Genomic DNA, 27,619 nt, shown 5'->3' on the forward strand with positions numbered 1-27,619 from the left:
TTTGCTGTGCTGCACACCTCCAGTGTTAACCTTATCGATTTTGCTCAATTTATCGGCAATGGGGTTATAAATGGTTAGTTGCATTTTTCCTGTATTCAAATCTAGGATTTTAGGTGACAAACAGTTCTCCATAGCAAGCTATTAATTCACAGAGCATTGTTGCCAGCTATGTGACAAAATATTTTTTCTTTACTTAGTGGTTGCTGTAATGGTTAATAAGGTTTTATTTACTGTGCCTTATACTATCCGAGGAGGATTTAAAAGAACGGGCACTGTTCCCAAGGTGAAACTGACCTGCAACCACAAGCTCTCCCAACAGTAGTAGCCTAAGAGATTGTCTTAAAATGTTGATGTTCCTTAGTGATCTGAATGACTTTCAGCAGCGGTTTTGTTGTTGTTACCCACCACAGTGCTCTGCATCTACAGGTTACATGTGCATCTCTGCAGTAAATGCATCAACAGTTTTTAGTTCGAGCTATTATATCCCGCAGGGATTAATAGCGAGTATATAGTAGGCAAAACAAACTCTTGACCTAGCGCGGATTACGTGCAGTGCATGTGTCCGAGCACGTGCACATCGCACACCATTTGCACTCATGCTGGTTTACACTTCCAATGAATCCGCCCCCCCTACCCCTCCCACAAAGCAAGCCAAGAACATCAAAGCGACTGACCGCTTTGAATCCATTTGCCACCATCCACTTCACGCGCTCCGCAGGTCATAAACAGGACCATCTGCTTGGAATCGGGATGCTGGCATGGTTGCCCAGCCCCTCTCCCACAGCAATGCCAAGAGCTTGTTTTCTACGTAATTGAACACAGAGATTGTACTCCATGATCTCATGCCTCACGGGGCCCTGCTACCACTGACCCCTACATTTGCCAAGATGAGTGGACTTAAAGATGCATAAATCCTGGCTAGCTTCAGCTGTAATCATCTCCATGATTTGAGGTCATTGCAAGTCACCTGTTGCTTTCATACCACGGTTGTTAGCTGACTGAACTCTTTGACAGGGTGATTTATGGCACCAGGGGTTGCCCCTCTGCAGAAGGCCCAGACTTTGACCTTCGACCAGCTGAGTACACTTTTCATCGGATCCATCCTCAAACGCAGTCATTATTCAATGAACTGAACATGTACAATTTAGTCTGTTTAAATATCACGCAGTGCTTAAAATCTCCCCATACGGTGTCTTTCCTCATAACTGTGCATGTTTTGTTTTAAGATTAAGGATGTTTTTGAGGTCTGTTGTCACTGAGATCTATTTTTGGCTACGTGAAAGGGTTGTCACGTGCGGCATCATTTTAACCAAAATAGTAGCCAAGCGTTCTTGTTTTGTTACCAAAAGGTTCAATGTATTGTCTCAGAGAGTGGCCGCGGCGAAACAAGTCAGCAAATATTTATTCCCGCCGTAAATCTCCAGCTCACAAAGGTCCGCTAGAAATAAAAGACATGTTTACTGTTCCACTAGTTGACCGTCACTTCCAGACCACGCCCCTACCCCCTGCGAAGAGTGCGTTATGATGTTTTATACATCCCCAGTGTGACTAATAATGCAACGACACACGACATTGTCTGAAAACGCAGCCGGAGATTGTCACGGTGTTCATTATCTTCCAAATATTATTGCATTTTTATTATTCTCTTAAATTACAGTCTTTCTTTTTCGACCCTTCTAAAAAACTAAGAAAAGGCCAAGGTCACTCCGCTAGCCTCTCTTAATCGTGTGGTGTACCTTTTACTCACACTGCCTCATTGTTTGTCCCTGGCCTGCCTGAACCAGACAGGGTGACTCGCTGAGCCGTTCTATAAGGGATTTGTTTTTGTTACACTTTTCACATGTCAATTAACGTTTTTTTTGCCTACTTTCAGAAAAGCACTTGGAAAAAATGATTGTGTTTGTCCTTGTGTTAACCCTTTGCATGCTGATGACGGAACCGCTCCGCCATCAGCTGCGGTGGCACTGTGCTGATGAAAGAGCGGTTCCGTCATGGCCCGCCCGACGCTCCTGCGCGGCGTGAATTCTGCGCCTGCGCTGAGCGTTCTATTGAGCAGGCGGGCCATGACGGAACCGCTCCGTCATAAGCACAGCGCAACCGACGCTGGTGACGGAGCTGTTCCGTCACCAGCATGCACCCGCCTCATTTCCACCCCGCCCCCTTAGCACTGCGGCGGAATAGCCGCCGCAGTGAAGGGGTTAAATCAGTCCCTCCAGCTTTCCCAGACGGCCTCAGCCTAAGTGAACTAGAAATAGTCCCTTCGATGGGCTGTAAGAGCTTTGCACCCCTTGCCAGCATATAACCCTGCCACCTGATTTTACCCTTCTAGGCGTTTTTTCTACGGTTGCGGCAGCAGCTGTAGTGAGACATCACTGCCTTGAAATGATTGCCACCAGTGGGATGGGACTTCAGGGGAACTTGTCTCCTGCTTGCAAAAAAACCAAGCATTTGCAATGCAACATGTCTCGCATTTACGCGAGTTTGAACTGTCGGCATTGTAAATGACAATGCCTTTTATTTATGTTTTGGTTTTTGAAGCATAAATAAAACGCATTGTCATTTCCAATGCCAATAGCTCAAACTCGCGGAAATGCGAGACCTATTGCATTGCAAAAGCTTGTTCTGTGCAGCATCTCTTCTGACCAGATTGTTGCCTGTTTTCAGTGCCTTATGTCTTCTGAGCAGATCCTTGCATGTTTTGTTTATTTCTTTATTTTGAGGTCACTTTTTCGAAATGTATCGCCTGTCTACAGGCTTCTTTGCTAATGTATTCAAGATGTCTTGAACTTGAAACCAGTTTTCAAGGATTGAAGCTTTTGCAGTGGATCGTCCAAAATGGAAGCCATTCAAAGACTCGATTTTGTAGATGTAGTATTTATTATTACTATATGAGTCGAATTTTGAGAAGACATGAATGGTATGTACTGATGCATAGTGTCTTTCTCTCTCACGCTCTCTCTCACAATGACACAGAAATGATGAGGCGAAAACACAACACCGAGGATTTCCTTAAAGTGCACCGGTTTGGTGGCATTAGCAAAGGTTTGATCGGTTGCTTTGGCACCCTCCTCTTCTGAAAAGAAATATCGTATCTAAGAGGGTGTTAAAGAGAAGCAACTTAGTAATCTTGAACTAACTCTGGACCTGGCTATCCAGACTCATTTTTAACCTCTTCACTGTGGCGGTTATTCCGCCACAGTGGTAGACATTCCAATTGCGGGCGCTGTCGCGACGGCTCCCGGACGTCATGAGCGCATGGCCACTGTGCCTCATGATGGCCGGGAGCCATCGTGAGCATGGAAGAGGCTAGATTTTCCACTATTTTCATAATTTTACAAACTGCTAGTCTAGGCACAGTGTCTCCACCAATGGCAAAAGTTGGAAGTACCAGAACTCCAAAGGCTTTTTCACCGCTCCCTTTTCTTACCCTCCAGGCTCTGGGCTGAGTCATCTAGGACCCTTACATTCTTTTGGTGGTCTGTACGCTCTCTCTTGGAGCCCTTTGTTGCTCTGCCCTCCTCAACAGGTCTCAAGCAGGCTCATGAGAGAAGTTCAATCCCTTCCATGGCTCAGGGTCTTACAAAAACAAACAAGAAGTACTGGCCAACATGAGGTCTTAGGTTGTAGTGTGTGCTGCTGCCCCATTGTTGAACAAGGGCACTTGGCAATTTCTTCCTTCACAGAAGTTTTCAGTCTCAATATATTGGGAGTCGACTCCCTGAAGCCCACAATGCACCAGGACAAAGACTCCACTTTATATTGTTTGTTTTCAACATTAAGTTTAGATGTTCCCTTCATGCTCTGGGAACATCGCACCACTTCTGCCACCATTTTTGGTTCCAGTATTCTATAGTAGGAACACTCATAATGCATCTCTCCACGGCGCACATCAACCGCACCATAGGAGTGGCTCTTGATCTCCAGTATACCCAATGAATTCTCTGCCTTTGTACAACGTCTCAGTCCAAAATCGTTATGACCTTTTTTCTCGATTAGATCAGGTGGATTGACACCCCATTGCTCCCTTAAGTGAGGATGTGTCAAGTGGGAGGGCCCTTATAAACTAGGTACATAGTCCCAGGAGTAAATGAGAGTAATGTCCCAGACAGCGTCCCATTAGCACTAGACCCAGTCCAACAGGTTATCAGGGGAACTGTAATTATCTTCCCATAGAGATCATTGGAGAAGAGACGATGGGTAACACTCTGACCCTGGTTGCTTCTCCTGCCTATAGCCCAGCTGATAGCCTAGTTCCCCCTCCTTTGGTCTCCATTGTTTCTCCCCTTGGATATAATCCTCGAGTTGCCAATGGAATTAAGAAGGATAACTTCTGCCATTTCAGGTTTTGAAACATTGCAGACCTAAAGACGAAGATTGTGAACCCCCTGTGGACAGAGTTTGTTATTGGTTTTGACGTATTTTGTCTACAAGAGACCTTGACGATAGACCCCATTCACATTAATGGCTTCAAAACTTTTCATACACCTGCGGTAGCATCAACCCATGGGAGAGCAAAGAGAGGGATGTGCATCTATGTTTCAGATCATTTCAACTTTATCATTTATAGGTGTCACCTATGCATATACCTCGAATATCTTCTTTTTTTATATACTTTGGATTAGGGGTTCTAGGGCTAGTAGGAAGAGAGCGGGCAGTCCTGTCTAGTACCTAATTCGAGGGTCAGTGGTTCCGATAGCCCACCATTTATTGTGACGCGTGCCGTGGGTGTTTGGTACAGGGCCATTATCTTTCTTATGCAATCTTTCCCAAGGTTGAAATTTACCAAGCGTTGTTCTAGGAAAGCCCAGGAAACGTTGTAAGAGGCTTTTTCAGCATCAAGCGCTATGGCGATGGCTTGGGCGGAGGTCTTTGAGGCGTGTTGGAGTACATGGCATAGAAGGCGTGTGTTGTTGCTTGCCATTCTGCCTTTCATATAGCCCACTTGGGTGTTACTTATTAGTTTGCGAAGTATTTTGTTTCGTCGTGCGGCTAGGATCATTGCAATCTACGTTGATCTGAGAGATTGGTCTGTAGTTTATTGGTAGTTGATGGTCTTTGTTCTCTTTTGGGATAACAGTTATGGTCGCCCGCGTCGTGGTTGCTGGTATTTTCCCTGTGTGTGCTCGAACATTCTTTTCATGAGCGGTGCGAGTTGCTGAAGGAACGACTTGAAGAAGTCTCCCTTGAACCCATCTGGGCCGGGGGCTTTGTTCTTTTTTAGGGATTTGACTGCCTTTTCTATCTCTGCTATGGAGAATTCTGCCCCTAGTGTCTTGTTGTCTGCGTCGTCTAGCTGTGGTAGCTCTAATTTATCTAGGTATTACTTGCACGTGTCTTAGTCCAGTTTTTTTTCGTTTCTGTACAGGTCTGAATAGAATTGCCTGAATACTCTGAGAATGTCTGTGTCTGGTGTGTCTCTTGTTATCAGTGTCGGTGATTGACGTGACTGCCCTCTGATTGCTTTTGTATTTCAGATATGAGGCAAGCAGTTTTCCTGCTTTGTTAGCTTCGCATAGATTCAGAGCCTTGCCTCTGTTGAACCAGAGGCCGGCTCTTTCGCTAATGATTTTGTTGTATTCGTATCTGGCGGACGTTAAGCAGTGGAGGGTGAGGTCTGCCCGATTGTGCCTAATGAATTAGAGTTCCAGTCTTTTGATTTCGGGCTCTAGCTCGATCAGTCTTAGATTTGCCTTCTTTCTGATCCTGGCAGAAATGTCGATTACTTTCCCTCTAATTGTGGCTTTCATGGTGTCCCATAGTGTCTGTGCTAACCTCGTCATTATCATTGGTAGCAATGTATTCGGTGAGGGCATTAGTGATTTCTTTTCTGTGGGCGTGGTCTTTAATAATGCTGCTTCTGTACGTCCATCTACGTGCTCTTGCCTCATTGTGTTGGCCAGTTAATTTTAGGCTGATAGCTGAGTGATCCAATACTAGCCTTGGCTCTATTCGTGCTTCTTCTATCATGTGCTTGTGTGTCCCTGATATTAGGATGTAGTCTATTCTTGTGTGTGATTGTGTGGGTTCGAGTAAAAAGTATAGTCTCTCGTGGTTGGGTGTGTGAGTCGCCATGTATCTCTGAGGTTGAATCTGGTACATATGTTGAGCAGTGCCTTGTGGGAGCTGTTTGGGTGGTAGTGGCAGTAGGATTGTCTGTCTAACAGTGGATCTAGGGGCATGTTGATATCTCCTGCAACTATCAGTAGTTCATTATGCGCAATTTTTTCAAGGCACTAGCCACTTCCTCCCAGAATTGGAGGTCGTCTGATTTGGGCCCCTAGAGATTCGCTACATGGATTCGATCACTCCCTCTTGAGATGTTAGTTATCAAAAACCTACCTCTGCTTTCTTGTGAGTGTGAATTAATCGTGAGTTTGGAGTTTTTGGAGATGAGCATCATGACTCCTCCCTTTTTCCGAACGGCTGGGGAGCAGACTGAATGGGTAATCCAATTTGCTTTAACTAGTTTGTAACTCTCCTCATCTAGTTTACTGTAGCAGGACTATGTCGCTCTTGGATTTGGCCAGGTAATAGAGTATTTTCCTGCGCTTAATGGGATAATTCAGGCCTTTCCAGATCCTGGATGTGGGGGGTGGAGGGAGGGAGGGGTGAGGAGAGCATGGGGGTAAAGAGGGGGGATGGGGGGTGGCACCAGAAACAGAGGTGGGGGGAATGGGGAGACAGTACTCTTCTCTAATCTTACTTTTGCATTCTCTACACTTTACTTATGCAATCTACACCACTGAAGGTTACAGATACTGCTTCAGTCTCGAATTCTAAGGAGATTGTTATTTTCAAAGGCACTGGCAGCTCTGATCAACTTAAGTAGGAAACTGGGTAAACATCCCTCTCCCCCCCCCCCCCCCCCCGCCTCCACCCCACCCCAAGAACTGCTCCATATCTATTAAGCCAAATGTGTTGCTATTGCGACAAATTTACAATCAGATAGCAGATCTGTTGAGTCGTCAGTCACAACAGATTCACGAATGGGAGATATACCCACAAGTACTTCAACAATTCTTCCAAATGTGGGGGCATCCACAGATAGATCTGTTTGCCACCCACGAAAATGCAAAATGCCCAACCTTCGCCGCCAGGTTTCCACACCCACAGTCAGAGGAGAATGCGATATGGATGAACTAGTCAGGCAGATTTGCGTACGCTTTTCCGCCTCTTCCACTCATTCCACTTGTAGTACGCAAGATCAGTCAACAGTCTCTCAAACTAATACTAGTGGCTCCCACTTGAGCACGTCAGCCGTGGTTTGCCACACTACTAGATCTTTCACTGGTTCCACATCAGAAATTACGTCTCACGTCATCCCTGTTAACACAGAACCATGGAGAAATAAGACGCCCAGAACCAAGCCAACTGAATTTGGCGATCTGGCTCCTGAAGTCTTGGAGTTCGAAACCTACCACCAGACTGTATGAACATAATTAAAGAAGCTAGAAGACCCACTACCAGAACATGTTATGCCGCTAAGTGGAAAAGATTTGCAATATATTGTAACAATAATCACATTGATCCACTGGATGTTTCCATCCAAAAATATTATTTGCTACCTTCTACACCTACAAAGGTCCAATTTGGCTTACTCTTCCATACACCTGCATCTGGTAGGAATTGCAGCCTATTTACAGAATAGGCAACATCTGTCTCTCTTCAGAGTACCTGCAATCAAAGCATTTATGGAAGGATTAAGACGAATAATCCCACCTATGTTACCACCTGCTCCAGTATGGAACCTAAAAGTGGTCCTTACAAGACTTATGGGACCTCCTTTCGAGCCTTTTCACAAGTGTGAATTGCAATTCCTAACATGGAAAACTGCTTTCCTTGTTGCCATCACCTCTCTCAGAAGAGTTAGTGAAATACAAGCATTCACAATGCAAGAGCCATTTTTTCAGATACATCCTAACAAAGTGGTTCTTAGGCCCAATCCTAAATTCCTGCCAAAAGTCATTACTCCTTTTCACCTTAACCAATCAGTAGAGCTACCTGTGTTTTTTCAAAAACCGGACTCTGTTGCAGAAAGGGCTTTACACACCTTAGATGTTAGAAGAGCTCTGTTATACTACACAGATAGGACTAAATCCTTCAGAAAGACAAAACAACTATTTGTATCTTTCTCTCCCCCACAAAAGGGCCATCCCATCTCTAAAGGAGGAATTGCCAGATGGATTGTAAAGTGTATACAAATATGCTATCAAAAAGCTAAACCTACACGAACGGTTCCTCCTAAAGCGCACTCTACTCGCAAACTAGGAGCCTCTATGGCTTTCTTAGGAAATATACCACTAGAGGACATATGCAAGGCAGCAACATGGTCTACAATACACGCCTTCACTAAACACTATTGTGTTGATGTGCAAGCCAAGCAGTAAGCTGCAGTAGGCCAAGCTGTCCTTAGAACACTTTTTCAGTGTGCTGCAACAGATACAAGCGACCACCGCTAGGGGAGACACTGCTGCACAATCGATGATAAGTGTACGATCTGCAGCTCATATGCCTCAAACGGAAAATGCTACTTACCAGTATGCATCTGTTCTTGGCATGTAGAGCTGCAGAGTCGTACACGCCCTCCCGTATCCCCGGGACTTGTATCCGTTCCAGTACTCATCTTACTTAGATGCACACGCATGGACATCCTTTCTCTTTACTTCTACTAACTCCATCATTTCCCATCATGGCGAAAAACAATCTGAGGATGGAGTCGATGGCCATGCGCAGTATTGTCCAAGGGAGGAGTCACCTATCTCGTGACTACAAAGACTTCTTCCAAGAAGACAACAACCTGCAATCATCCAACCCCAACACCAGGTGGCGATCTATTGCTAAGTGTACTACTCTGCAGCTCTACATGCCAAGAACAGATGCATACTGGTAAGTAGCATTTTCCTTTTTTGATTTTTGATGGCCTTCCCGGAGAGTCTTTCTACTTTCAACGGTCACATGGAACTTGGAATGCCACATATAGAGGATGTTTTTAGTATCCAACCAATTCTTCTCTGGTATCATATATGGTCTTCAGAGAAACGATTAGTGACTGCTGTGGGCTAGTTAGGGCTTTTTATATAGGATGGCTGAAGTATGTCAGAGAATTATTGTGTAAATTAGGCCCCCAGGAATACTTTGATAACCCTACCACCATGACTAATGTAAATAGGAAAGATTTTAAATATAGCTGTCTCCATCTTGTTGAAAATATTAGATTTAAACAAGAGATTACTAAAATTACAGGGCTCGCCCACTAACACACTTTGACTATCTTTAAGATGCAGCCCTATCTAAATTTTGTTACCTCGGACTATGAAAGTTTCTTGCTTACACATTTTAGGATGTGCATCATTCACAGGTCACTTAGCTTCCCAGTCAGAAATGACTGGTCCAGACAGTTAACTAGATGTCAATTTTACCTAGTTCAGAGGAAAAGGTGGATACTCCCGGGGCTTAGATCACTTGGCTTGCGACAATGTCATCCCGCATTTATGGTCATGCAATATCTTGGGGAAGAACTTGTCATTTTATCTGTTTCGACCTTTTTAAAGTCTATCTTTTCTTGCAGAAAGACCATCTCTGTGATAACTTGACTTGAATTGTATAACATAACTAATATTCTTCTTATATGCTGCGGTTCACCCAGTCCTTCTGGTTAATGTATTTCTTTTTAACATGTCATTTTAACTGTATTTTATTGTGCTTTTATGATTATTTTTACAAATAGTCGAATAGAGCTTGATTTGATTTGATTGATTACTGACTGCTTCGAAGAAGCAATGAAAGTTAGGGTTGTGACCCCAAAGGTCTTGAAAAAGCAAAAACAAGCTCCAGACAACCATCTATAGATTAAGTCATGTCACCAGACTTTCTGGTTATCTATATGGCCAGGAAGGGTGTGTGTGCCCAAGCTCCAGGGATGCCCAGCCTCCTGATAAGGAGAACTAGCAAAGGAAAATGTGCAATAGTGGGAGTGTTAGAAATGGGCGTCTCTAGTTGGCAATGGGGGTCTCTAGTTGGCAATGGATTGCACCTTTATCCAAAAAGGGACCCTCGCTTCTAGTCAGGGAAAGGGAGATACACTCCTAAAATAACCCCAGCTCACCCCCTTGGTAGCTTGGCACGAGCAGAAAGGCTTATTTCAGAGGCAGTATGTAAGGCATTTGTGAACACATACAGTAATACAGTGAAAACACTACAAATGGACACCACATCAGTTTAGAAAAATAAGTAATCTTTACTAGACTTAACACAAGACCAAACGACAACAAATCCACAATACAATATCAAGAATATGACTTTAAAATGGTAGAAATAGCTTAGTTTGATATACATGGTAAATGCAACACTTTACTCTCAAAGTACCTTGGATGTGTCTCGCAAAACAATCAAAAGGGTTGCTGGGAAGGCGTGCGTCAGTTCCTTGCTTTGGGGGAGGCAGCGCACCTGTTCCTTACTGAAGCGCAGGGGAGGCGATGCGTCTGTTCCTTACCGGAGAGGAGGGGATGCGTCCATTTCTTATTGCGTTCCGGTTACGATGCGACAAGATGGCGCCTCATTGCGATGCAACGGTCCGGTGCAATGCCACAAAATGGCGTCTTTGATGTAATGCGACAACTTGGATCTGATGCGTCCACGCCAGACGGCTATGCGGCAAACTGTGAACTCTTGAGCCGCAACAGATAAACTACTTTCCACACTTAAAATTATGAGCTGTGTGACAACTAAAACAAAAAAAATGCATTAGAAATATGTAGGGGGGGGGGGGCGGTAAATAGTTGTGCCAGGAGAGGGACAAAGTATTCCAGCTGCTTTGCATAATTTGCCACTTTTGGAATAAGAAAGTTAGAAGACTTGCCAGTCACGTTGGAGGTCAAGCGATCTAAATGCTTTAACTGGACTTGAGATGGACTTGATTATCTTCTTTGTCATCTACTCGTGACTGTCATTAATTAATCAGAGCTTCGTTTAGCTAGAGTTCAAGATGAGGATAATGTGCATTGGTTTTTCTGGGCATATTAAAGAATAAACCATCTTGTTCATGGTAATGTTTGACCATATTGTGGTCTGTCCAAACATAAGTGCTTATAAAGAGTTTTTGCCTTTGTGGTTTTAGATTTGCTGTGTTTTAAATACAGTTTGGTGTCTTCTGCAGCCTTTACCAATGACAAGGCACATGCTTTGATGAGATCTCCTGCTGACTTAGATATTGGAGAGGATTAATGATGAGCCCTTAGTTTGCCAATAGTGTATGGGAGATGGCTGTGATTGGCACCTGTCAGAATAGATGACATTTTAGTCATCTCAACTCGTTTAGGACTGATAGCACCATGCTCAAATTCCAAATGTACTCTTTGCTACTAATAGGAAAACAGTTTAGTCCTTTCAACAATTCTGTGTGGGAAATGCATTTGACGGACTCGTCCATGCAGGTGAAAGTAAGTTTTTTAGAGATAACAAATGTAGTTGACAGTACAGCAGAGGGAAATATGTTTTTATATCTTGAAGGGTTTATCTAAGTTGCCAATCAGAACTCACATTTCCCTTGCATATGATGTTTTAACTTGAATGTTCTGGCTCTTTGCAGTAGTGAATAATTTGACTTGCAATGGCAGGAATAGACATTTATTTTTAGAAATGATAAAGTATGTTACATGTTTTTGCTTGGTCAGTCTAATAAAAAGGCATACACTTAGTATTGTACTCTTGAAGAGATCTTCTAATGATGCTATGTCTTGTAAGCATCTTCCTGTGAAGGGTACTTCTAATATTTGAACAATGGAATGTCTTGTAAACATCTTTTTCCAATAAAGAATACTTCTATTAATTGTAGAAAGGTATGTCTTGTAAACATCTGCTTCCTATGCAGGGTACGTCTAATAATTGTAGAATGGTACACCTGGTAAATGTCATCTTCTGGAGAGGGATACGTCTTAGGATTGTAAAATGGTATCTCTGGCAAAGGATACTTCTCGTGTAGAATGGTATGTCCTGTGAACATAATTTTCCTGTAAAGGGTAGTTCTAATAATTGTACTTGAATACATCATCTTCCAGTGAAGAATATTTCTAATAATTGTAGAATGATATGTCTTGTTAACATTTTGTTCCAGGGCAGGGTACGTCTTATAATTGTAGAATGGAATGTCCTGTAAACATCAACTTCCAGTGAAGACTACACAAAATAATTGTAGAATGGTATATCTTGTACACATCATTTTCCGGCGAAGAATACTTCTAATGATTGTAGAATGGTATATCCTGCAAACATCTTTTTCTTGTGAACGGAACTTTTAGTAATTATCTAATGGTGCATCATGTAAACTTCATCTTCCGGTGAAGGATACTTCTAGTAATTGTATAATGGTATGTCTTGTACACATCATTTTCTGGCAAATTATACTTTCAATAATTGTAGAATGGCATATTGTGTAAACTTGCTCTTCCGGCGAAGAATACTTCTATTAATTGTAGAATGGTATGTCTCGTAAGCATCCTTTTTCTATGCAGGGTACTTCTAATAATTGTAAAATGGTACGCCTTGTAAATTTCATCTTCTGCAGAAAGGTGATTCTAATGATTGTAAAATGGTATGTCTTCGGAAGGGTGCTTTGAATAGTTGTATAATGGTGAGTCTTGTAACCATCTTCCTGTGAAGTTGTTTTGTCTTCTGTTTTTTGATGCTTGCCGCTGTTTAAAGATATGTCAATCACCCTTGGGAAGTTCTGGTGTTCCTTGGGTTATGACTTTTTAACTGCAACATTACTGTAGCTGTCTCAAACATGCAGCAATGCTTGTTTATATAAAGCATGTGGTAAAATAATTGGTTTTTATTAATAGTTCACCTACATTTAGTTAATATTTTTGCTTTCCAAATGGCTTCAATTAACAAATACTTAGACCTGAACAAGTACTTCATCTATGTTCCTTTTATTGTGTGGTTTAACCTTCGCTTGGAGTCTATTTTGAATCTCAGCACTTCTGCTGAGTGTTTTTCCCACCATATGTCTTCATGTTTTCAATTTACTTTTAATTACTTGTTCGTTTCTGTATTGTGATTAACTTAAAGCATTTTATTGGGCTATTACCACATAACACCACACATAGCCTATGGTGTAGTTGCAAATGAGTCTAGTGGTAACTTTTTTATTTTTTACTATATAACATTTATTATAGTAAAATGTTCATATTGGCTCTGTGTTTTATATTGATCAGGCACTTCTTTCAAAAATGTTTTCTCCATCAACCAGTTTACATACAGCAGCTGGTTTGTTCCTAAGCAATTAACTTTCAACAAGCTATTGCATTTCTTGGATATTACAGGGTTGAAAGAAAGGGTGTGGGATAGCAGGGACTGAAAAGTAGATTACCAGGTAGTTCAATTGAGGGGATGTGTAGAGAAAATGTACATGGTCTGAACTGTCTCTAGTTTGATATTTTAGAGGAGCTGTACATATCAATTTAACAGTATAGAACATAGTACAGATGAGATTTCCCAAGTGTAGTAGGGGGCTATAGGACAAGAGTTGTATAGAATGAGCGAGAAAATGAAGCAGATAGAGTATTGAGTGGAGGAAACCTTGAATAATCTGTTTGGTGGTACTACCTACATTTGCATTTGTGGTTACGGAAAGCCTGCAGTTTTACATAAATTCTTGCTAAGACTTTGGCGCTCCTACAATTAATTTTATTAGAATGTTGATTGTGGGTTCCTGATTGTGAAGTTTTTGTACACGTTTGTGCGCTTTTTCAATTGTTATCTGCGCACTTTTTTGTGTATCAGTTCATTTTATGTATTGGCTTCAGAGAGTATAAGATTATATTGTTAAATTGCATTTTTATGTTTAAGGATCAACTAAATGGAGCCAAACCAGTCTGCAGAAGTCTGCGGTTTGGTGTGCAGAGTTTCAAAAGGATTAATTTACGTATCTTTTCAAAGTATTGTTGGTAATGAAAGCTGTATGCTGCCTATCTGGATTTTGTTCTAGCTGAGCCCCCACATTGAGCACCATTGGAGTTGAATCACTCAAATAAACAGTATGTCCAGGGGCCTGGAGAAGCCCTGCGGTCGAAGATGGCAGGTCCTTTGAACTCAACCAGTGTTGCCCTGGGGAGCTCACAAACAATGTATGCAGAAACTACAAACAGCCCAGTCCTACGTAGGCAGGCTGAGGGGACACTTGGGCAACTGGTCGCTCATCTGTACCAGCACACGTGCAGTGCACCACTTTAAGGGATTGGGGAAAAATGCTTTAGATCTACAACTGGCCCAGACTCTAGGTTGTGGTGTTACGTCACAAGTTGTAAATGTTAAAATGGAGTTCCTCTGTAGAGCTGCTCTCGCTGGCGCAACACTACTTGCCAAGACGTGCTACTAAACTAAGTGCATGCTACACGCATCCTGTCCATGCCATTGCTTAACTACATTCATCTCCCCTTGTCTGTCTCTTCCCTTTTCTCCTCTGAGAGCTGCTCTCTCAAGCACACATTTAACACTCCTGTTTTTATTGCAGATGCTAAAGAAAGAGGAGGCTCTTCCTTGGCCTGGAACCCTAGCTATTGTTCATTCCTATATTGCATATAAAGCAGGTAGGAGCACATGTTGGGTGTGGAATGCTTAATGTCAAATGCTCTACAGCACTGGCCCATGTGATGGCGCTGAACGTCTGGTAGACCACAGCTCACTCTGATGGCATCCTGTTTTTTTCTTTTCTTTGCAGTGCTGGGAATCTCAAACTTTGCTATTGGCCTCCATTGCTATTCAAGCATTGGGTCCCTATATAGTTCTGCCAGTTCATATCTTTCATACCCAGTACTCCCTCCTCAAACTTACTCTGCTAGTTTCATTTCCGTTTTTCATCCCCTGTGCTCATCTGGGAATCAGTCATAGTGATTTGCTCACCCTAGTCTGCTGTTCTGCTTTCTAGTACCCCCTCCTTGTTCCTGACCGCAGACCCATCTCTTTCAGTGCACCCCAGTCCTGATCTTAAGCACCACTAATTGTTCTCCATTTGATGAAACATGTTGCTTTGTATGTAATTGTGGGGAGAGGATTGCTAGTTGAGGTGGATACGTGCAGCGGAGGGTCTGGTTTTGCTGTTTCAGTGTCTCCCATTTGGGGCACCCAGCCCGTGAACCTGTGATGTCAAGTATCGTTGAATACTGAGCGCATGTCTGTGTCACCCTGCCGTGGTGTAGAAAGGTATGATGTGTGCAGTGCTGTGTGTTTGTGTGAGGGGAGTGTTCAAGACTGACAGTTTCAGATGGAGCTTACATGTTTACCAAAGTAGTAAGCGTGTGACCTTTACGTGTTTAGCCTACTCAGTTATAATGCCAAATTTCATTGGCACGCCTAGATTAAAAATCTCTGCTCATATGAGGCTGGTGGTCTTAAAATCCAGCGAAGACAACTTTCTGAAGCGCTCTCCTTGAAGTATGCCTTCATCTGCCAGATAAGGGCCCCTCAAGCAGAGGGCACTGATGGCTCATAATGCTGAGGCCTGATCATCTGCCATAAAATGCTCCATGAGGAGCTGGCACTGGAGCAAATGCTTGGGCCCAAACATGGCTGCCGTTGCCTGTGCAAAAAGGTCACCTTCATGATCCAAGACACTTGAATATGTGGATATGGAAAAGAGGAGGAATACTTGCAGATAGCAATTAAAAGACATTTATAGCCACTATTGGAGTAACCGAGGTGATGCAGACGTCATCCTACCAGAAACAAAATACAATAGAGGCATAAGTACTAGCAATCCTCGATTTGTGCGGGCATTGTGCCACCACTGTTGATTGTCGAGACGAAGAGATAGGTACTACATAGTTGGCAGATTGGAAGTGTAGTCCGATTTTGAGGTTGCCTAACCTCAAATTCCACAAGATGTGAAACCTTCCAACTTGGATCACCTGGCACAGGAACTTAACATCCTTCTAAAAAATGAAAGCGGTCAAGCTTGTTCATCTTTTGAAAAAGAATGGCCTGAAACGGATATTGCAAACAAAACAGGTGATGGACCGAATGTGGATCAATGTCACACATTCACCCCAGTCAAAAGATCTGGGCCCAAAGCCATCGTTTTTTTGCACTCCACACCACCCTGGGTTAGACAATGGCGATATGCAAATCAGCTCTGACCCTGTGCCCCATGGGAACAGTCCAGTCCGAACTACAAAAGCCATGTCCTTCCCAGAACGGAATCAAGCATCCGAGGACCGGACCGGTTTCGAGGTAACACCTCTCATCAGCCCGGCTAGCTTGACTCCAAGTGGTGTGGAGTGCCTGGGACCCACGTCTGGGCATCCCCAGCGCACTTATGGCGGTATTGCAAACAAAACAGGTGATGGACCGAATGTGGATCAATGTCACACATTCACCCCAGTCAAAAGATCTGGGCCCAAATCCATCGTTTTTTTGCACTCCACACCACCCTGGGTTAGACAATGGCGATATGCAAATCAGCTCTGACCCTGTGCCCCATGGGAACAGTCCAGTCCGAACTACAAAAGCCATGTCCTTCCCAGAACGGAATCAAGCATCCGAGGACCGGACCGGTTTCGAGGTAACACCTCTCATCAGCCCGGCTAGCTTGACTCCAGTGGTGTGGAGTGCCTGGGTCCACATTCAGTCCATCACTTGTTGTTTTTGCAATTGCCGCCCTAAGTGCGCTGGGGATGCCCAGACGTGGGTCCCAGGCACTCCACACCACTTGGAGTCAAGCTAGCCGGGCTGATGAGAGGTGTTACCTCGAAACCGGTCCGGTCCTCGGATGCTTGATTCCGTTCTGGGAAGGACATGGCTTTTGTAGTTCGGACTGGACTGTTCCCATGGGGCAACAGGGTCAGAGCTGATTAGCATATCGCCATTGTCTAACCCAGGGTGGTGTGGAGTGCAAAAAAACGATGGATTTGGGCCCAGATCTTTTGACTGGGGGAGTGTGTGACATTGATCCACATTCAGTCCATCACTTGTTGTTTTTGCAATTGCCGCCCTAAGTGCGCTGGGGATGCCCAGACGTGGGTCCCAGGCACTCCACACCACTTGGAGTCAAGCTAGCCGGGCTGATGAGAGGTGTTACCTCGAAACCGGTCCGGTCCTCGGATGCTTGATTCCGTTCTGGGAAGGACATGGCTTTTGTAGTTCGGACTGGACTGTTCCCATGGGGCAACAGGGTCAGAGCTGATTTGCATATCGCCATTGTCTAACCCAGGGTGGTGTGGCGTGCAAAAAAACGATGGATTTGGGCCCAGATCTTTTGACTGGGGGAGTGTGTGACATTGATCCACATTCAGTCCATCACTTGTTGTTTCTGAAACCGATATTGGGCACTCATGGGCCATGAGGGATCAGACAATGGTCGCTTGCTTCACAAGGCCACCTTGATGTATGCAACATGTATGTGTTTCTATATTTAATCTGCACAAGCCACAAACAGCACCTGAGGTTGTGGAAAGGCCCGTAACCCTTTCCATTTCCAGGCAGTCATTCTTCTAAATAACAATGGTGGTATCTGCTTACCTACCTTCATTACCTGGTCTAGTTATCCATCCGCCACGAACATCCCCCCTTCCTTTTAATGATTATTTTAGACTCCGTGCTTCATCAGGCCATTATTGCTTGTTTTAACAGGCTAGCTTCAAGTCTGCAGTACGCATACTCGTTACCTGTGTTTCTCCCTCTCCATCTTTTTCGCAGTGTCTTTTAGAAGAGAATGCTGATTCTCGTTCTCCCTTGCATGGGTTGAAAGGCACAAGGGAGGAATAAAAAGGATGAAAAAGTGATAGGCCTTGTGACTTTCTGCTGTCGGGGCACTTTCATTAAAGCAGTTTATCTCCAAGGCCCTCTAAACTCAAAGCGTGTAAGCACAGTGGACAGCTCCTGCAACCCCGCCAGCAGGTGCTAAGCATTGAGTTGCAACTCGCATCACAAAAGAAAATGCCAAATCTTTGCTTATTGAGTCCCATAGCCTCAGTCCAAGGAGAGTGCTTTCTTGATAGATGGGTCAAAGGCATTTCTCTATGCCTTGCTACCAACCCCCATAGTTGATGCCCAAGTTCAAACAGTGCAAAGAGACTAATTACACAAGACTGGTCCCTTTGGTGGTTGGAGTCCGAGGCACCGACCGTCTGTATATCCACACACAAGGCTGGACCTGCTTTCCGGGATGTTGAAAAGGTTTCACTCCCCAGCCTTAAACTTCATAAGGATACAGACACCCAAATCTTTTGCATGAACACCTTTAAAGAAGACAGATGTTTTTCTACAAGATTCTCCAACACCTTCGAGCGAATCAGGTTCTGCTTTAATGTGCAGAGATGCTGATAAGCCTGCTTGCTGTACTACCTTACTGTATCTATTTTACCTTCCTATATTTGGCTTGCAAAACTGCACTATTAACACACATTTTTATTGCCACTTCCTTAAATGTTATTAGGCTTACTTTTGATAATACCAGTGATAAAACTTGTAATATCACTAATTACGTACGCCACCCTTCCATCCCCCACCTCTCATCTCTGTGGCAAGTTCATTTAGAGTTGTCACGGTTTATGGGACCACCTATTAAGACTGTGTACCAAGGAGATACCCAGCATCTGAATTTGAAGTAGCTTTCACGTCAGCAGTCTTCAGGCGCTTTGCACTGTGAAACCTTTACACAGTTATCCGTCATAACGCAGTCCACCCTTTGGACTGATCCTCCATACGTTGCTTTCAAATCCATCTTCTCCAGCAGAAAGGTCCTTAAGCACATTAAATGTTGAGATGGCACATTATCACTTGGACAAAACCAAGGACATACGCATCGCCCAAAAAATTGTTCAGTATCTGCATGTATATATCCCAAAGTCCATTAGACTAGGGTGAAGGGCACAGGTAGTGTAGGAAGCCTCCTCGGACCCTGCTGAGCACCTCTTATTCCTTCCAAGTAATGATTTCAGTCTGTCTAGATGCTTTTATTTGATTCATTTGGGTCTGCTGGCATTGTATACACAAAAGAATACACTAAAACTGCTGCCTCCTTTAGGCTTGTTTGCCTTTCTAAATTGATTTTAGATATAAATTGTATATTTTTGAAAACTGCCTCTTGAGATTCTGCACTCTAGCTGATCATTTATACTGCTTTAGGAACATGATGAAAAACTAGGACTACAAGGCATGTGATCCAGTCCCATAAATTTTCCTACTATAACTGATACTCCCAGCGACCTCCGCCAACCACAAACATCAGCCGAACCATTACCACCAGGGCTCCGCTGACCGCCCTGACCACCTCAGCCATCATGTCTTCTATTCACTCCTGGAGCGCCCACTGACCCCTGCCACTGCCACCTTTAAAACCTCGCAACGAACCAGCATCCTCAACACCTCCATCTCCAAAACAACTTTCCCGGACAGATGAAACAAGTAGACGTCAGACCCCTCCTAAAGAAAGCCTATGCTGACTCCAGTGATCTAAAAAATTATCGTCCAATCTTCCTGCTACCTTACCTGGCCAAAGTACTCAGAAGCCATCAACCACCAATTCACTCTATTCCTGGAACAAAACCACCTACTGGGTGCCTCATAATCCAGATTCCGTGCCAACCACAGCGCTGAGACCGAACTGATTGCCGCCACAGATGGCATCAGAACACTCCTCAATAGCTCAGAAACTGCGGCCATGATCACCCTCGACCTGTACACGGTGTTCCTGCAACACCCTCATCAACAGACACTAGAACATAGATATACAGCAAGACTTCCTCAAGTGGATTGACTCACTACTTACAGGATGCACACATAGCATCGGGCTGCCTTACTTCACATCCGAACCCAAACACGACATATGCGGCGTATCACAAGGATCATCCCTCAGCACCATCTTGTTCAACATCTACATGACACCCCTCGCAGACGTAAGGTAAGATCCCACGAACTCAACATAACCTCCTATGCAGACGACACTCAACTGATCCTCTCGCTCAACGAGGACCCCTCGAATGGCAAAACCAACTTCTGCAACACCATGGCCAATGTAGTCGAATGGATGAGAGACAAACTCCTCCAACTCTGACAAAACTGAAGTACTAATCTTTGGGAAGAACACTTCTGCATGGGACCACAGCTGGTGGCCTGCAGAATCGGTCCTTCACCAACTGACCACGCGCCAACCTCTGTATTATCCTCTGCATCCAACTGACCATGAAACAACAAGTCAGCACAGTCCCCGCCTCCTGCTTCCACACACTTCACATGCTCTGCAGAATCTTCAGATAGATCCTGATCAACACCAGAAAGACAATCACCCAGGCCCTCGTCACCAGCCGCCTCGACTATGGCAACACTCTCTAAGGCAGCATCTCCACCCAGCTCCTAAAATTATTTCAGACCATACAGAAAGCTGCAGCTATACTCCTCCTGGACCTCCTCAAATGAACCTATCTATCGACTGATCGTGCACCAACCCTCTAGACACCTGCTCTCCTCCTCCCTGGCCACCCCGCAATCCCCCCCCACCGTACCATCACCCATAGTGGTGGCTGCTCCTTCTGCTACATCTCTGCCAATACCTGGAAGGACCTTCCCCTCCCGCTCTGTACCTCTGCCTCATTGGCAGACTTCAGAAAGAGGTTCAAGACCCGGCTCTTCAGACAGAGCCCAGATAGCCCTACGGGTTACAGCAATGTGCTTTACAAGTGCTGTTTGATTTATTGAGTGTTTAACTCCTTCAGCCCACATGCCTACTTACTAAAATGTTCAAAGCCGTATCATATCAGTGCATAACTTTACCGTCCATTGCTATTGGAATTATTTGGCAAAAGCAGGGGCCCGCTGTAGTAGAGTGGGTCACAGTAAACCTGTTCCGGACTAAATATGCTAGCAAGGGGGATTTTAGGAGAGGTTGTCCAGGGGTGACCGTGGTTCTTCAGTGTGGACGGATTCTAACCTGTATTTAGACATGTTTTCTCGAGTGAGTTGTCTGATGGTCACATTAGAGTTTTCCAAAAATGTACAGGGATAGCTTCCCAGGTGTTAACTCTTTCTATTGTTTGGGCTCTGAATATCCAAATACAGTGGGCAGGGGACCTAATGCTTCGGATAGCGCAGCTGTTTGAGTGTCCTACAGTTTGCAACAATCTTGTGGGTACTTTCCTAGGATATGATTTCGTACAACAACCACACACTCATGCGGTGTCTTGAAATATTTTTTTTTATTCCCTATTGCTGGTTTCACTGGTATTGCACAGCCCATTCATGACTCACTAGATGGTAGGGGGCAGTGATAATTTGTCTTGAATTAAACATGTTTATGGATCTCCTTCAAAAAGTTTCCGTCTGTTGCCTTTTCCAGCGAAAGAGGAGGAGAAACAAAAGCTGTTAAAATGGAGCACGGATCTAAAGCAGGAACGAGAACAGTTGGAGCAAAAAGTGAAGCAACTTAGCAACTCCATAACGGTGAGTAGCATGTCCCAGTGTCCTGCCGGAGGCCCTGCCAGTCTTGGGTTTCTAGCCCTGTCACCTGCATGTCTTGCCACTATGTGGCTTCCCGCTCGTCTGGCCCCAGTGGCCTCCTGTAGCATGATATGTGGGTTTTGACAAACTCTGCTCATATTCTATCATTTTATTTGTTAAAAACACAAATGGTAATGCCTGCTATTAATGCCATCTTAATGTTATTTTTTTACTTTGAAAAAAAAAACCATAAAGTAGTTGCACAAATGTTTCTTTGCGATTCTGTTTTACTGTGGTTATTATTTGCTGAAGCATTGACATTATAGAATGAATTGTATGCCCTTCCAGGTTCCTTCGTTTTAGTTTTGACCAGCAAAACTTAAAGCTGATCCGTAAGTGAGACGCTCACTTGCCATTGCACCAAGTTCCACACGTGGCCCTAACTGTGGCCACACTTCCATGCCTGCAGCACCCTCTAGTAATACAGTGGAGTGGCCCACAAAACCAGTGCCCTTGGTTTGCATGAGCCCAGCACTGGGGTTCACCCACCACTCTGCTGATATAAATCATCATGGCCTCCAGGGCTCTCAGCTGTTCAGCACTGGGGTTCACTCACCACTCTGCTGATATAAATCATCATGGCCTCCAGGGCTCTCTGCTGTTCAGCACTGGGGTTCACCCTCCACTCTGCTGATATAAATCATCATGGCCTCCAGGGCTCTCTGCTGTTCCGCACTGGGGTTCACCCTCCACTCTGCTAATATAAATCATCATCGCCACCAGGGCTCTCTGCTGTTCAGCACTGGGGTTCACCCTCCACTCTGCTGATATGAATCATCATGGCCTCCAGGGCTCTCTGCTGTTCAGCACTGGGGTTCACTCACCACTCTGCTGATATAAATCATCATGGCCTCCAGGGCTCTCTGCTGTTCAGCAGTGGGGTTCACCCACCACTCTGCTGAAATAAATCATCATGGCCTCCAGGGCTCTCTGCTGTTCAGCACTGGGGTTCACCCACCACACAGCTGGTATAAATCATCATGACCTCCAGGGCTCTCTGCTGTTCAGCAGTGGGGTTCACCCACCACTCTGCTGATATAAATCATCATGGCCTCCAGGGCTCTCTGCTGTTCAGCACTGGGGTTCACCCTCCACTCTGCTGATATAAATCATCATGGCCTCCAGGGCTCTCTGCTGTTCCGCACTGGGGTTCACCCTCCACTCTGCTAATATAAATCATCATGGCCACCAGGGCTCTCTGCTGTTCAGCACTGGGGTTAACCCACCACACTGCTGATATAAATCATCATGGCCTCTAGGGCTCTCTGCTGTTCAACACTGGGGTTCACCTACCACACTGCTGATATAAATCATCATGGCCTCTAGGGCTCTCAGCTGTTAAGCACTGGGGTTAACCCACCACTCTGCTGAAATAAATCATCATGGCCTCCAGGGCTCTCTGCTGTTCAGCACTGGGGTTCACCCACCACTCTGCTGAAATAAATCATCATGGCCTCAAGGGCTCTCTGCTGTTCAGCACTGGGGTTCACCCACCACACTGCTGATATAAATCATCATGGCCTCTAGGGCTCTCAGCTGTTCAGCACTGGGGTTCACCCACCACTCTGCTGATACAAATCATCATGGCCTCCAGGGCTCTCTGCTGTTCAGCACTGGGGTTAACCCACCACTCTGCTGATACAAATCATCATGGCCTCCAGGGCTCTCTGCTGTTCAGCACTGGGGTTCACTCACCACTCTGCTGATATAAATCATCATGGCCTCCAGGGCTCTCTGCTGTCCAGCACTGGGGTTCACCCACCACTCTGCTGATAGTAATCATCATGGCCTCCAGGGCTCTGTGCTGTTCAGCACTGGGGTTCACCCACCACTCTGCTGATAGTAATCATCATGGTCTCCAGGGCTCTGTGCTGTTCAGCACTGGGGTTCACCCACCACTCTGTTGATATAAATCATCATGGCCTCCAGGGCTCTCTGCTGTTCAGCACTGGGGTTCACTCACCACACTGCTGATACAAATCATCATGGCCTCCAGGGCTCTCTGCTGTTCAGCACTGGGGTTCACTCACCACACTGCTGATACAAATCATCATGGCCTCCAGGGCTCTCAGCTGTTCAGCACTGGGGTTCACCCACCACTCTGCAGATATAAATCATCATGGCCTCCAGGGCTCTCTGCTGTTCAGCACTGGGGTTCACCCACCACTCAGCTGATATGAATCATCATGGCCTCCAGGGCTCTCTGCTGTTCAGCACTGGGGTTCACTCACCACACTGCTGATATAAATCATCATGGCCTCCAGGGCTCTCTGCTGTTCAGCACTGGGGTTCACCCACCACTCTGCTGATATGAATCATCATGGCCTCCAGGGCTCTCTGCTGTTCAGCACTGGGGTTCACTCACCACTCTGCAGATATAAATCATCATGGCCTCCAGGGCTCTCTGCTGTTCAGCACTGGGGTTCACCCACCACTCTGTTGATATAAATCATCATGGCCTCCAGGGCTCTCTGCTGTGCAACACTGGGGTTCACCCACCACTCTGCTGATATAAATCATCATGGCCTCCAGTGCTCTCTGCTGTTCAGCACTGGGGTTCACCCACCACTCTGTTGATATAAATCATCATGGCCTCCAGGGCTCTCTGCTGTGCAACACTGGGGTTCACCCACCACTCTGCTGAAATAAATCATCATGGCCTCCAGGGCTCTCTGCTGTTCAGCACTGGGGTTCACTCGCCACTCTGCTGATATAAATCATCATGGCCTCTAGGGCTCTCTGCTGTTCAGCACTGGGGTTCACCCACCACTCTGCTGATATAAATCATCATGGCCTCCAGGGCTCTCTGCTGTTCAGCACTGGGGTTAACCCACCACTCTGCTGATATAAATCATCATGGCCTCCAGGGCTCTCAGCTGTTCAGCACTGGGGTTCACCTACCACACTGCTGATATAAATCATCATGGCCTCTAGGGCTCTCAGCTGTTCAACACTGGGGTTCACCCTCCACTCTGCTGATATAAATCATCATGGCCTCCAGGGCTCTCAGCTGTTCAACACTGGGGTTCACCCACCACTCTGCTGATAGTAATCATCATGGCCTCCAGGGCTCTGTGCTGTTCAGCACTGGGGTTCAATCACCACTCTGCTGATATGAATCATCATGGCCTCCAGGGCTCTCTGCTGTTCAGCACTGGGGTTCAATCACCACTCTGCTGATATAAATCATCATGGCCTCCAGGGCACTCTGCTGTTCAGCACTGGGGTTCACCCACCACTCTGCTGATATAAATCATCATGGCCTCCAGGGCTCTCTGCTGTTCAGCACTGGGGTTCACCCACCACTCTGCTGATATAAATCATCATGGCCTCCAGGGCTCTCTGCTGTTCAGCACTGGGGTTCACCCACCACTCTGCTGATATAAATCATCATGGCCACCAGGGCTCTCTGCTGTTCAGCACTGGGGTTCACCCACCACACTGCTGATATAAATCATCATGGCCTCCAGGGCTCTCTGCTGTTCAGCACTGGGGTTCACCCTCCACTCTCCTGATATAAATCATCATGGCCTCAGGGCTCTCTGCTGTTCAGCACTGGGGTTCACCCTCCACTCTCCTGATATAAATCATCATGGCCTCCAGGGCTCTCTGCTGTTCAGCACTGGGGTTCACCCTCCACTCTGCTAATATAAATCATCATGGCCACCAGGGCTCTCTGCTGTTCAGCACTGGGGTTCACCCACCACACTGCTGATATAAATCATCATGGCCTCCAGGGCTCTCTACTGTTCAGCACTGGGGTTCACCCACCACTCTGCTGAAATAAATCATCATGGCCTCTAGGGCTCTCAGCTGTTCAACACTTGGGTTCACCCACCACACTGCTGATATAAATCATCATGGCCTCTAGGGCTCTCAGCTGTTCAATACTGGGATTCACCCTCCACTCTGCTGATATAAATCATCATGGCCTCCAGGGCTCTCTGCTGTTCAGCACTGGGGTTCACCCACCACTCTGCTGATAGTAATCATCATGGCCTCCAGGGCTCTGTGCTGTTCAGCACTGGGGTTCAATCACCACTCTGCTGATATGAATCATCATGGCCTCCAGGGCTCTCTGCTGTTCAGCACTGGGGTTCACTCACCACTCTGCAGATATAAATCATCATGGCCTCCAGGGCTCTCTGCTGTTCAGCACTGGGGTTCACCCACCACTCTGCTGATGCAAATCATCATGGCCTCCAGGGCTCTCTGCTGTTCAACACTGGGGTTCACCCTCCACTCTCCTGATGCAAATCATCATGGCCTCCAGGGCTCTCTGCTGTTCAGCACTGGGATTCACCCACCACTATGTTGATATAAATCATCATGGCCTCTAGGGCTCCCAGCTGTTCAGTACTGGGGTTCACCCACCACACTGCTGATATAAATCATCATGGCCTCCAGGGCTCTCTGCTGTTCAGCACTGGGGTTCACTCACCACACTGCTGATACAAATCATCATGGCCTCCAGGGCTCTCTGCTGTTCAACACTGGGGTTCACCCACCACTCTGCTGATATAAATCATCATGGCCTCCAGGGCTCTCTGCTGTTCAGCACTGGGGTTCACCCTCCACTCTGCTGATATAAATCATCATGGCCTCCAGGGCTCTCTGCTGTTCAGCACTGGGGTTCACCCACCACTCTGCTGATATAAATCATCATGGCCTCCAGGGCTCTCAGCTGTTCAACACTGGGGTTCACCTACCACACTGCTGATATAAATCATCATGGCCTCTAGGGCTCTCTGCTTTTCAGCACTGGGGTTCACCCACCACACTGCTGATATACATCATCATGGCCTCCAGGGCTCTCTGCTGTTCAGCACTGGGGTTAACCCACCACACTGCTGATATAAATCATCATGGTCTCTAGGGCTCTCTGCTGTTCAGCACTGGGGTTCACCCACCACTCTCCTGATATAAATCATCATGGCCTCCAGGGCTCTCTGCTGTTCAGCACTGGGGTTAACCCACCACACTGCTGATATAAATCATCATGGCCTCCAGGGCTCTCTGCTGTTCAGCACTGGGGTTCACTCACCACTCTGCAGATATAAATCATCATGGCCTCCAGGGCTCTCTGCTGTTCAGCACTGGGGTTCACTCACCACTCTGCTGATATAAATCATCATGGCCTCCAGGGCTCTCTGCTGTTCAGCACTGGGGTTCACCCACCACACTGCTGATATAAATCATCATGGCCTCCAGGGCTCTCAGCTGTTAAGCACTGGGGTTAACCCACCACACTGCTGATATAAATCATCATGGCCTCCAGGGCTCTCTGCTGTTCAGCACTGGGGTTCACCCACCACTCTGCTGATATAAATCATCATGGCCTCCAGGGCTCTCTGCTGTTCAGCACTGGGGTTCACCCACCACTCTGTTGATATAAATCATCATGGCCTCTAGGGCTCTCAGCTGTTCAGCACTGGGGTTCACTCACCACACTGCTGATACAAATCATCATGGCCTCCAGGGCTCTCTGCTGTTCAGCACTGGGGTTCACTCACCACACTGCTGATACAAATCATCATGGCCTCCAGGGCTCTCAGCTGTTCAGCACTGGGGTTCACCCACCACTCTGCAGATATAAATCATCATGGCCTCCAGGGCTCTCTGCTGTTCAGCACTGGGGTTCACCCACCACTCTGCTGATAGTAATCATCATGGCCTCCAGGGCTCTGTGCTGTTCAGCACTGGGGTTCACCCACCACTCTGCTGATAGTAATCGTCCTGGCCTCCAGGGCTCTGTGCTGTTCAGCACTGGGGTTCACCCACCACACTGCTGATATAAATCATCATGGCCTCCAGGGCTCTCTGCTGTTCAGCACTGGGATTCACCCACCACTCTGATATAAATCATCATGGCCTCCAGGGCTCTCTGCTGTTCCGCACTGGGGTTCACCCTCCACTCTGCTAATATAAATCATCATGGCCTCCAGGGCTCTCAGCTGTTCAACACTGGGGTTCACTCATCACTCTGCTGATGCAAATCATCATGGCCTCCAGGGCTCTCTGCTGTTCAGCACTGGGGTTCACCCACCACTCTGCTGATAGTAATCATCATGGCCTCCAGGGCTCTCAGCTGTTCAACACTGGGGTTCACCCTCCACTCTGTCGATATATA

General features: G+C 45.9%; 1 protein-coding gene across 5 annotated transcripts in view; it reads left to right on the top strand.

The window, feature by feature from the left end:
* The window catches only part of PHF21A (PHD finger protein 21A), a 679,011-nt gene that overhangs the window by 636,279 nt on the left and 15,113 nt on the right, over positions 1 to 27,619 (top strand). For all 5 annotated transcript variants that reach the window (XM_086959648.1, XM_086959652.1, XM_086959650.1 and 2 more), the window contains 2 exons: positions 14,513 to 14,588; positions 21,329 to 21,432. In XM_086959648.1, the coding sequence (XP_086815774.1) occupies positions 14,513 to 14,588; positions 21,329 to 21,432 (180 nt within the window). The remainder of the gene's footprint in view (positions 1 to 14,512; positions 14,589 to 21,328; positions 21,433 to 27,619) is intronic.

The sequence above is a fragment of the Lissotriton vulgaris genome, chromosome 2_2 (genome assembly GCF_964263255.1).
Source record: "Lissotriton vulgaris chromosome 2_2, aLisVul1.2, whole genome shotgun sequence".
NCBI lineage: Eukaryota > Metazoa > Chordata > Amphibia > Caudata > Salamandridae > Lissotriton > Lissotriton vulgaris.